General features: G+C 36.5%; 1 protein-coding gene across 9 annotated transcripts in view; it reads right to left on the bottom strand.

Annotated features, from left to right (window-relative positions):
* Positions 1-12,026, bottom strand: part of LRRC49 (leucine rich repeat containing 49) — a 135,365-nt gene that overhangs the window by 29,347 nt on the left and 93,992 nt on the right. For all 9 annotated transcript variants that reach the window (XM_059057066.2, XM_067029261.1, XM_059057065.2 and 6 more), the window contains 2 exons: positions 7,572-7,655; positions 3,787-3,947 (listed from right to left, as the gene is read on the bottom strand). In XM_059057066.2, the coding sequence (XP_058913049.1) occupies positions 3,787-3,947; positions 7,572-7,655 (245 nt within the window). The remainder of the gene's footprint in view (positions 1-3,786; positions 3,948-7,571; positions 7,656-12,026) is intronic.

Below are 12,026 nucleotides of genomic sequence, written 5' to 3'. Positions count from 1 at the left end.
TGATTCACTTTGTTGTAAAGGAGAAACTAACACACTATTGTAAAACAGTTATACTCAAATAAAGATATTAAAAAAAAAAAAAAAGAGTCATGTACCAAAATGTTCATTGCAGCTCTATTTACAATAGCCAGAACATGGAAGCAACCTAAGTGTCCATCAATAGATGAATGGATAAAGATGTGGCACATATATACAATGGAATGTTACTCAGCCATAAAAAAGAAACGAAATTGAGTTATTTGTAGTGAGGTGGATGGGCTTAGAGTTTGTCATACAGAGTGAAGTAAGTCAGAAAGAGAAAAACAAATACCGTATACTAACACATATATATGGAATATTAAAAAAAAAATGGTCATGAAGAACCTAGGGGCAAGATGAGAATAAAGACGCAGACCTACTAGAGAATGGACTTGAGATATGGGGAGGGGGAATGGTAAGCTGGGACAAAGTGAGAGAGTTGCATGGACACATGTACACTACCAACCTTAAAATAGATAGCTAGTGGGAAGCAGCTGCATAGCACAGGTAGATCAGCTCGGTGCTTTGTGACCACCTAGTGGGGTGGGATAGGGAGGGTGGGAGGGAGGGAGATGCAAGAGGGAAGAGATATGGGGACATATGTATATGTATAACTGATTCACTTTGTTATAAAAAGAAACTAACACACCATTGTAAAGCAATTATACTCTAATAAAGATGTTAAAAAAAAAGAAAGAATACAGTGGTGGTTGTCAGGGGCCGGGGGGAGGCACGGAGAAACGGGGAGTTGTTTTTCACAGGTATAAAGTTTCTGTTACACTTTAGAGATCTGCCATAAAATGTGGTGCCTATATTTATTAATACTGCATAGCACACTTAAAAATGTGTTAAGAGGGTAGATTTCATAATGTGTTCTTACCATAATAAAAAAGCAATTAATTAAAAAAAATAACCTAGACCATATGGTCCATCATTTCTTCCTTTTGTCATTATACTTGAATTTTAAAATTCCTTATTTTTGATCCTTTATCTCCTTATTCTTTATAAGACTTTTAGCTTCTCTACTGATACACCTTTCTACTCTGTGCTCCTGGAATACTCACTCAACAATTCAGACTGTAGTTGCTACAGTTTCATGGTCTATAACCTCCTTTAGTTCCTCAGGATTTTCCTTCAGTAATGCAACACTTCCCCCATTATCTCCCTAGTATATTTGAAAAGTATGGAGAGATATACCATGATTTTTAAAGTAATGATTTATTATCTTAAGAATGTTAATCCTACTGAAATAAACAACTTAAATGCCATTTGAATAAGATTCTAACATTTCCATTTAGATTAAATGATTTTAAAGTTCATATGTAAGAACAAGTGTGTGAGAACTGAAACTTTGAAAAGAATAGTGAAAGTGTATTTCCCTTACTAGATATTAAAACAGTATAAAATGACAATAATCAAAAGAGTCTGGTATTGGCATTAAGACATAAAAGTAGATTAGTGACATGGAATAGAAAGTCCATAAATATATCCAATATTTATGGGAACCTACTATAACATGAAAATGGCATTTGCATTAAAAAAGACAATAATTTAATTGAGGAATGCTATTAGAAAATTAACTAGTCAATTGAAATAAAATCAAGTTAGACTCTTACCTAACACCATGTATAAAAATAAATCTGACGTATTAAAGGAGTAATTTTAAAACCTTATTAAAATTTTAGAACAAAATTTAAAAGATCATTTGGATAAACTTGGTACTAGGAAACCTTAAGGAAGATAGAAAAAATATTTTTTAAGAAAAGATAAATCAGAAGTAGAACTGACTTGTATAGTATTTCATAAATCTAAAGCCCAATGATATAAAGTTTTAATTCTATAAAGTATAGTTCTAGCCAAGTAAAATTATATTTTGACATTTAAATAATATTAAATAAAGCTCCAGGCTAATATAAGTGATATATCTGTTATACAAATCATCACTTAATTAGAATTTTAATTCTTGTTTCCTTATTTTTCTAGCTAAAATATCTGAGAAACTCTTATCATGTGGATACCCAAGTGAGCTGAAGGAGGTACATTGATCAATATAAATTAATCTTATAACTAAAATTATAAAAGTATATTTGTCTTTAAAATACATGTCAAACTCTTTAACTCCAGTAAACTTCCAAAATATTATTCTAATTCCTCTTAAATGACTTTATTGCATTCTTCATATATGGAAAGCTTAAATACTGGCTGAAAACTTGAAATAAAAGCTATATTATATTTAGTTTGAAATGTGTTCCAGAATTTGGTTTGGTCATTAGATAACTGTGCATCAAGTGAAACAAAATTGCAGTGCAAGGGCTTGGCTTCCCTGGTGGTGCAGTGGTTGCGAGTCCGCCTGCCGAGGCAGGGGACGCAGGTTTGTGCCCGGTCCGGGAGGATCCCGCGTGCCGCGGAGCGGCTGGGCCTGTGAGCCATGGCCGCTGAGCCTGCGCGTCCAGAGCCTGTGCTCCACATGGGAGAGGCCACAACAGTGAGAGGCCTGCGTACCACAAAAAAAAAAAAAAAAAAAAAAAAAAAAAATTGCAGTGCATTCTTTGATTTTTAGGTTTTATTTAAAAATTATATGTATATGTTTTTAAATTATAAATAAACTATGACGATATATATGTGGTTTTGTTTTTTTTTTTTGCAGTTTGTGGGCCTCTCACTGTTGTGGCCTCTCCCATTGCGGAGCACAGGCTCCGGACGCGCAGGCTCAGCGGCCATGGCTCACGGGCCCAGCTGCTCCGCGGCATGTGGGATCTTCCCGGACCGGGGCACGAACCCGTGTCCCCTGCATCGACAGGCGGACTCAACCACTGCACCACCAGGGAAGCCCAATATATATGTTTTATATTCCTCTTATTTACTTGATTCTAATATACCTTCTTGAGAGGAAAAGAAATATGTGAAGTCTAGAAAGCATCCTCAGACTCGCTCATAAATCAAGGGATATGTGTTATCTGACCAATGTGTCATAGAAGAAAAGAGGCTGTGAGTCACTGGAATAGACAGATATTATAGAACACAACTGGAGTAACTATTCAGATTTTATGCCGAATTGCTTAATACTACTAGTTAAGGAGTAAGGATTTGTGATAGCTACTGGGGAAACAACAGAGGTTAAGACAATCAGGATTCTTTTCCTTGAGAAACTTACATTCTAGTGGGGGAGACAGTTATGAAACAACTACTTACCCACTAGTTATTTAATTATGGTCATGATAAGTGCTAACAAGGGCAAGTGCAGAGTACTGGGAGAAAAAATGGTATCTGATCTAGCCTAGCCTCCGGGAAGTCGTTAGGGAAGGCTTTTCAGGGGAAGTGAGGTTTAAATTTAAGACCTACAGGCTGAGTTGTAGTTAGCCAGGGTAGGGTGAGGGAAGTAGGGCAGGGGAGAATACAACTGTTTGTAAAAGAAGCGTTCTGAAGTAGGAAGTAACTGAACTGGAAATCACTGAGGCTGTAGCACAAGAATAAAGCGGCTGATGGTATGGGATAAAATAGGTGAGGTGGGTAGAGGGTCTCATAGGCTATATTAAGTAATCTAGATTTATTCCTATGAAAAATAAGAAACTACTGAAGGGTTTTTAAATTAGGGGTCAGCTTATATTTTCAATATTTCCATCTTAACTTTTAAAACTTATTGCTAATTTCAGTAGGTTTTCTTAAGAAAACTATCTTAAAATAATTATATGTCAAATGTTTTCCTGTTTCTGCTCCAAATTCAGTTCTCCAAAGATAATAGTATCTGGAAAGAATACCATTGCTTACCCTGTTTCCTCTGGAAATGCAGAGATGGTGCTTCCATCGTTCTGACAGTGGTCCTGAGAGTCTGAATCTTTTATATCTTGGTTTGTAGCAATATTGGTAATTCGATGTTGTTGCAAGTCCCACTTTCTAGCTACGTTGTTAATTGTTAACCTTTTCTTCTCCTATGAAAAAGTTCATTGGGACAAGAATTACATAATGCAATTTTTGTAGCAGGAGAGTCCAAAGAGCATATTGTTTGTACTACTTATCACACCTTTAAAAGGAGTCTGTTACTTAAAAGTAGCTACCAAATATGTATTCTAAAACACAGTATAAGTGGCCTTTATTTAACCTATGCAATCAACCATCTCAATGATGCTCTATCATCCTTAACAAATTATATACAAATAATAATTACTTCCATTGGAGATAAGAAAATTCACTATTTGAAAGTTTAATTTGACAGAAATTTATATTTTCAAGCGTTATGTGAAGTTTTAATTAGACAGAAAATTATGCCTTTGTGTTTAAACACAGCAAGAAAAAACTCATGATATTTTAATTTTCCTACTCAATAATTACGGCAAATATGGTGGAATTCTTTGGGGGGGCAGGGAGGAAGGAGAGAGTTTGATCAATGTTCCAAGCTTCACAGCATAAATTACAATGTCTGAAAATTAATAATCATACATAGACTACTAAATGGAATTGTACTAGGCTGAAATATTTCTAGATAACTAGTAGCATCCTAGATTATCCATTATCAAAAGTTAACATTTTTAAATGGCATATTGATTAAATCAGAGTGCTGAAAATGGACACTTTCCTTTTCTCTTTACTAAGAGAACAATCATCCAGTGAAAAATCATCTGTGTGATACTGATTCACCTGCTCTCTCTGGAGCCAGTGAAGGCTGTTAGGAAGATTCTTTGCCCATTCCCTCAGTGCATTCACACATGCAGAATACTTATGTTTAGTTCCACCTCTTTGCCTGTCTAAAATTTTAGATATAGAAATGGCATTGGATAGGAATGAAAAGTGGTGACAAAGCTTAATTAAAACTAAACATTTTAAAAGTTCGATTTCGGCATTTAAAAATGTTTTTAGCATGGGTTCTTTTTTCTATTGCTTGGAATTTCAAATTTGTTTATATAATTAAATGGGTTATACTTAATATGTATATACTTCTGAGCCTTTTTGACATTTTACGTATGTCCTTCTTATATAAAGAAAGTAGGAATCTGCCATTCTACTATAAATTTTTCCCCCAAATCTACGACAAAAAGGCACCTTACCTTAAAGAATTCTATTTCAGTTATTTGCAAATGACTGGGACAAACCAATTCTTAATCTAAGCAATACCACTATTTTTATTCAGTACCAAGGCTACTTTGAAAGAGGCAGGGGCGGTGAGTAAATGGAGGATGGCTGTCATGCTGGCTTCCATGCATTTGGTTTTCTGGCTGACTTGGAGTAGGCAAAAATAAATATTCTAAATGAGATAGATATAGTGATGCTTAGAAAAAAGGCACAAAAGTTTACACCACTGAGTATGTTAACAAATTTATAACAAGATACTCTGAAAATGCAAACACTTTCCTATACCAATCCCAAAGTTAAGTTTTCTTTAACTGCGTTATTAAAATCAGATCAACACCAGGTTGACTAAGAGCATGGATATTTTTACTGAGGCCAAGAAAAGGGAAGACATATTTTAAAACAAGAGTGCAGTCTGGAGTCAGGTGGGGATTGCTGGTTGGCCAGGGGGCCAAACAAGGGCTCTAGGTGTCTGTGGAGCAAAAAAAAGAGAAGCAAGAGAAAGCCTAGAGATTCTGTAAGGCAAAAGGGGGTACACCCCCAAAATTTCATGCTCAAAGATCATAGATGCATTTGGCATATATTAGTACAATCATGACTATAGCTAGACGGCAATTTGCCAAGTCTGTGTTAAAGTGACAATTATTTTAGAAGATGCCAACTTTCAGCTTCTGCCACTTGAGTCTATTCTTTATAGTCCAAGCAATACCACACCAGTATATCCCATAACTATCACTTCCATTCATTTCCAAGTTTGAAAAGAAAATAGGTAGATGGAAAAGCGATAAGGCTGAAGATACAGGTCCATACACTCTTCCTGTCCCTCTATAACCACCCATCCCATTTTCTTAATGATCAATATGTGTTGTCACATGAAACAATCTCCAGTAAATGTTGAAGCTCTTTAATATCATGACCCTGAATCTGAGCTAGAGCTAGAATTCCTGATTTCCTATACTTTTCCTCTTACTAAAAAATTTTAAAACTAAATAACCCTCATAATTAAAGAGTCCTATTTAGCAACTTCAAGAGAAGCATTAGGTATTTTTTGAAGTTTTCATAAAAATTTTCCAAACAACTAAAAAACATGTTAGCTAAAAATTTAATGGCATATTTCCAAAAATACTGATGGTTACAAGCAGCTGAATTGGGTATATAACAAAAAATGTTCAGTTCAAAGATGGAGTCAAGTGTGATCTGTTGCCTATACTAGGTCTACTTACACTGGAAGCCTTAGAGTTAAATCACCAATAACAGCAGGTGAGAAAATTTTAGCATACTGAGTAACAGTTCTAATTACTTTTGAAGTAGCAGCCTGGAGCTGAGAGGGCTTGGGAGCAAGTTTGTTTTGTTCTGTTTTGTTTGTTAATTTTGGAGTAGTTTTCATAGAGTAAAATACACAGGTTCAAGTGTACTCTTTGATCAGTTTTGACAAATGCATATATCTGTTAACTCATAACATTTCCATCACCCCAGTAAGTTCCCTAAGATACAACTTTGTATCCCTATTAGTCATTTTAAAAAATTCTGAATTCCATTTTAATTTTAAAAAGAAAAGCATCTACACAAGACAAGAATGAGTAATGATAATCAGGGTGATATCCTTAGTTTCAGAACATAGTAGAATCATAATAAGAACTATAAACTTTAAGCTGTCTTTATTTATTATACATTGTTATGGTAATATAAAATATTTTTAAAGAAAACATTTTAAGGAAAGTAACATCTGATATGTTAAATAATTTAAAACCAGTTTAAAAAAACCTTTAATTCCTATACTCCTCAAAACCTTTACCACCTCTATATCAGAGAAGCTAATGGAGAAATTTTTAAATGCAAAAAGCCATCATTTTAAAAAAACCCATGTAGGGCTTCCCTGGTGGCGCAGTGGTTGAGAGTCCGCCTGCTGATGTAGGGGATGCGGGTTCGTGCCCCGGTCTGGGAAGATCCCACGTGCCGCGGAGCGGCTGGGCTCGTGAGCCATGGCCGCTGAGCCTGCGCGTCCAGAGCCTGTGTTCCGCGACGGGAGAGGCCACAACAGTGAGGGGCCCGCGTACCGCAAAAAAAAAAATAAAAAAAATAAAAAAAATAAAAAAACCCATGTAGCAGAGCTCATTAAAATATATCACTAAAGATGACAGTCTACTACAGTGGTTTCCAAAATGAAATGCACATGCCATGAGGATACATACGGTGATGTACTGGTGTGGAAAAAATTATAACTTCTGTTATATTTATTTTTAATCTCTTTTACAATTTCTATCTTTTGCATGTGTTTTATAATATACATTATATTGTATTTCAGAAGTACAAGTTTGTTTATAGGTAGTAACTTATAAAGTTTTAAGGGTGTTTGTTTATTAAAAACACTCTTGATAGGAATGAAAAATTTACAGTTTGGAAACTACTTTTCTAGCTGATTAGCTAGCTAGCTTCAGTGTGTGTGAGTGCATGTGCACATATATGAATGTAGGCATCATAGAAAATACCTTAAGCAAAGATTGCTTATGACTTTCTCGTTTCTTTTCTTCCTCTTTTTTGGCTACAACAGATGCCATACGCCTTTCTTCTTCCTAAAAGAAAAATGTAAAAAAGTATTATTAACTATTTAACCTTTTTTATACTAAATATCTTCAGTTCTCCAAGTCTGATTTTCTTTGTGAGAGGCATACTACTTGCTAATAGAAAATATGCCCTCAAAGAAAAAGTTAGTATGTTCCTCTTTATTTTCTTCTTCCGTCTTAATTCTAAAAGAAACCTGTACATTCTTAACTCTGCTCCGCACTCTTGATGTGAGATAAATCTAACTAATACAAGAAGGAAAGAAGAATGAGAAGAGAAAAAAGAAAGGGGAAGCAGGTTTATATAATTTTTCTTTGTACTGTAGTTCTACATGGAGAGACTTAACAAACTTGCTATCATGAAGATAAAAAGGATAAAAATTATACTCCTAACAATCTTTATTTAATTTATGGTTGCAAATCAGAGGCTTTTTAAAAATGACAAAACAGCTGTGAAAGCTTTTAAAAACTCTCCATTGATATTAATAAATTATTCTCCATTAATATAATTACTTTTATTTTGTTTTTAAGTTGATTTGGCCCAGTCTAATTTCTTCCATTCTAAAAACTATGAAATAATATTACTGTAATAACATTGCAGTTTACAAAAAAAATTTTAAAATCAGTCATAATCCTAACACCCTAACTCAAATATTATCATTTCTGTATCACCTTACAATACTCACTATGAGCAAATTTTTAAATGTTGCAATCTGTATACACAATCTGGATCATGAAGATTAGCAAATTTTAAATGAAATCTGGATCATGAAAATTAGCAAATTTTAATAAAGTAAATTATAACCATGTAAGTTTTAATTTTTATTACCAAAAGATTTGTAGGCATTCAAAATGATGTCACAATTTGAGAAAACAATTTCTTCATAAAAGACAAACTTGAAAATATCTTCAGTGATAGAAAATTTAAAAAGTAATTCAGTATATTTGAAGGAGAACTTTTTAAGAGATAAAAAATTACAAAAACTGATATGAAAAATTTAATGGAGGTGGGTTGAAGAGCAGATTTTACACAGCTGAAGAGAGAATCAGTCAACTGGAAAACAGGTCAGAAGAAATTTTCCTGTATGCTTTCATACCAGCCTATACTTGCCAATCATAGCATTTAACCTGTTTCATTTAAATTATTTCTGGTACTATCTCTCCCCTTTCCTGCAAACAGCTCCATGAAGGTATGGACCATGTCAGCTCCCCATTACATAGTAGATATTCAATAAACATATATTCAAGGAATGAATTATTGAATGTACATCTCTATATATCTGTTCAATAATTTCCTAAAACTGTAACTACTAAATCAAGTAGACATATTTCTAGACCTTTTGATATGTTTGCAAATTGCCCTCCATAAAGGTAGTACTAATTGACACTTCTACCAGAAGTTAACATTTGATTTAAAATATAATGGATAGTCATAAGAGTTGTTCACCAAATAGTCCTGTGTCTTCCCACATCCTGACCACATTGTGAAATAGCACTTCATGCCCTTTTGAAGTTAGGTGAGGTCATGTGACTTGCTTTGGCCAATGTCATATGAACAAAAGTGACATGTGTTTACTTCTGGGTGGAACATTTCAGACAATGATGACATAGCTATTCTCTCTCTCACCTCTACTGTAGAATTTGCAAAGCTCCAGAGGTTGGGTACTTTGAAGGCCTTGGTCCTGGAATGAGGACAACACAGAGTAAAGTTCCCAGATCACATACGATGGGCAGACTGACAGTATGAGCATGAAATAAACTTTGTGGATTTAATCCACCGAGGTTACAGAAGTTGTTACTGTAATATAATCTAGCCTATCATGATCAGTATATATATTATATTAGAATTAAGGAAGGTCAAAGAGATCACAAATATGTATTCTAGGGTGTGAGCCATTACAAATGCTTCTGAAAACAAAGAAAGGACCTAGACTAAAGAAGTAAATAAAAAATGCACTAAAAGAAACTATCATGGAGTTTAAAAGGAAAGTAGAATGCATCTCCTGTAAAACTCTAATTTTAGAAATGAGGAAATGAATACTCTGAGAAGTTTAGTAAATTATACAAGGTCACACAGCTAGTGACAAAGCCAGGATCAGGACCAGAAATCATTTGTGAGAAATGCAGTTTGTAATTTTATAATAAGGATATATTTAAATGTGTTTTACTGATTTTAGAGAGATGAAAAAGGTGAGGTCAAAATTTAGTAGCAACCTGCCATATGATTTAGTTGTTTTAAAGGGAATGAAAATTTATGTGATTTTTGATGAATTTAAAGTATATTTTATGGTTGGAGACCTTCAAGATGGCAGAGAAGTAAGACGTGGAGATCACTTTCCTCCCCACAGATACATCAGAAATACAACTACATGTGGAACAACTCCTACAGAACACCTACTGAATGCTGGCAGAAGACCCCAGACTTCCCAAAAGGCAAGAAACTCCCCACGTACCTGGGTAGGGCAAAAGAAAAAAGAAAAAACAGAGACAAAAGAATAGGGACAGGACCTGCACCTAGGGAGGGAGCTGTGAAGGAGGAAAAGTTTCCATACACTGGAAAGCCCCTTCACTGGCGGAGACTGGGGATGGCAGCGGGGAAGCTTTGGAACCATGGAGGACAGCCCAGCAACAGGGGTACAGAGGGCAAAGCGGAGAGATTCCTGCACAGAGGATTGGTGCTGACCAGCACTCACCAGCCTCAGAGACTTGTCTGCTCACCCACTGGGGCGGGTTGGGGCTGGGAGCTGAGGCTATGGCTTTGGAGGTCAGATCCCAGGGAGAGGCCTGGGGTTGCCTGCATGAACACAGCCTGAAGGGGGCTAGTGCGCCACAGCTAGCTGGGAGGGACTCCGGGAAAAAGTCTGGAACTGCCCAAGAGTCAAGAGACCATTGTTTCAGGGTGCACGAGGAAAGGGGATTCAGAGCACTGCCTAAATGAGCTCCAGAGATGGGAGCAAGGCGTGGCTGTCAGCGTGGACACCAGAGACAGGCATGAAATGCTAAGGCTGCTGCTGCAGCCAACAAGAAGCCTGTGTGCAAGCACAGGTCACTATCCACACCTCCCCTCCCAGGAGCCTGTGCAGCCCACCACTGCCAGGGTCCTGTGGTCCAGGGACAGCCTCCCCGGGAGAACACATGGTGCGCCTCAGGCTGTTGCAATGTCACGCCGGCCTCTGCCACCACAGGCTCGCCCAGCATTCTGTCCCCCAACCACCCCCTGGCCTGAGTGAGCCAGAGCCCCTCATCAGCTGCTACTTTAACCCTCTCCTGTCTGAGAGAACAGATGGCCTCAGGCGACCTACACTCAGAGGTGGGGCCAAAACCAAAGCTGAACCCCAGGAGCTGTGCAAATAAAGAAGAGAAAGGGAAATTTCTCCCAACAGCCTCAGGAACAGCAGATTAAATCTCCACAACCAACTTGATGTACCCTGAATCTGTGGAATACCTGAATAGACAACGAATCATCCTATAATTGAGGGGGTGGATGTTGGGAGCAACTGTAGACTTTGGGTTTGCTTTCTGTATCTAATTTGTTTTTGGTTTATGTTTTTCTTAGTTTAGTATATAGTTTATTATCATTGGTATATTTGTTTATTGATTTGGTTGCTCACTTCCTCTTTTTATATACACATATATATATATTTTTTGCTTTTTCTCTTTCTGTGAGTGTGTATGTGTATGCTTCTTTGTGTGATTTTGTCTGTATAGCTCTGCTTTTACCATTCGTCCTAGGGTTCAATCTGTCCGTTTTTTTTTTTCTTCCTTTTTTATTAGTATACTTTTTAGTGCTTGTTATCACTGGTGGATTTGTTTTTTGGCTTGGTTGCTCTCTTCTTTCTTTCTTTCTTTTTTTGCTCTTTTAAAATTACTTTTAAATTTTTCTTTTATTTTTAATAATAATTTTTTATTTTAATAACTTTGTTATTTTTTCCTGTCTTATTTTCTCCCTTCTCTTATGAGCTGTGTGGCTGACAGGGTTTTAGTGCTCCAACCGGGTGTCAGGCCTGTGCCTCTGAGATGGGAGAGCCGAGTTCAGGACATTGGTCCACCAGAGACATCCTGGCTCCACAAAATATCAAATGGAAAATGCTCTCCCAGAGATCTCCTTCTCAACGCTAAGACCCAGCTCCACTCAACGATCAGCAAGTTACAGTGCTGGAAACCATGTGACAAACAACTAGGAAGACAGGAACACAACACCACCAATTAGCAAAGAGGCTGCCTAAAAAAAAAATAAAGTCACGGACACCACAAAACACAGCACCGGACGTGGTCCTGCCCACCAGAAAGACAATAACCAGCCTCAACCACCAGAACACTGGCACTAGTTCCCTCCATCAGGAAGCCTACACAAACCACTGAACCAACCTTAGCCACTGGGGA

Source organism: Kogia breviceps, chromosome 3 (genome assembly GCF_026419965.1).
Source record: "Kogia breviceps isolate mKogBre1 chromosome 3, mKogBre1 haplotype 1, whole genome shotgun sequence".
Lineage (NCBI taxonomy): Eukaryota > Metazoa > Chordata > Mammalia > Artiodactyla > Physeteridae > Kogia > Kogia breviceps.
Note: the sequence above shows the minus strand (reverse complement) of the source record. Positions and strands in the feature narration are given on the sequence as shown.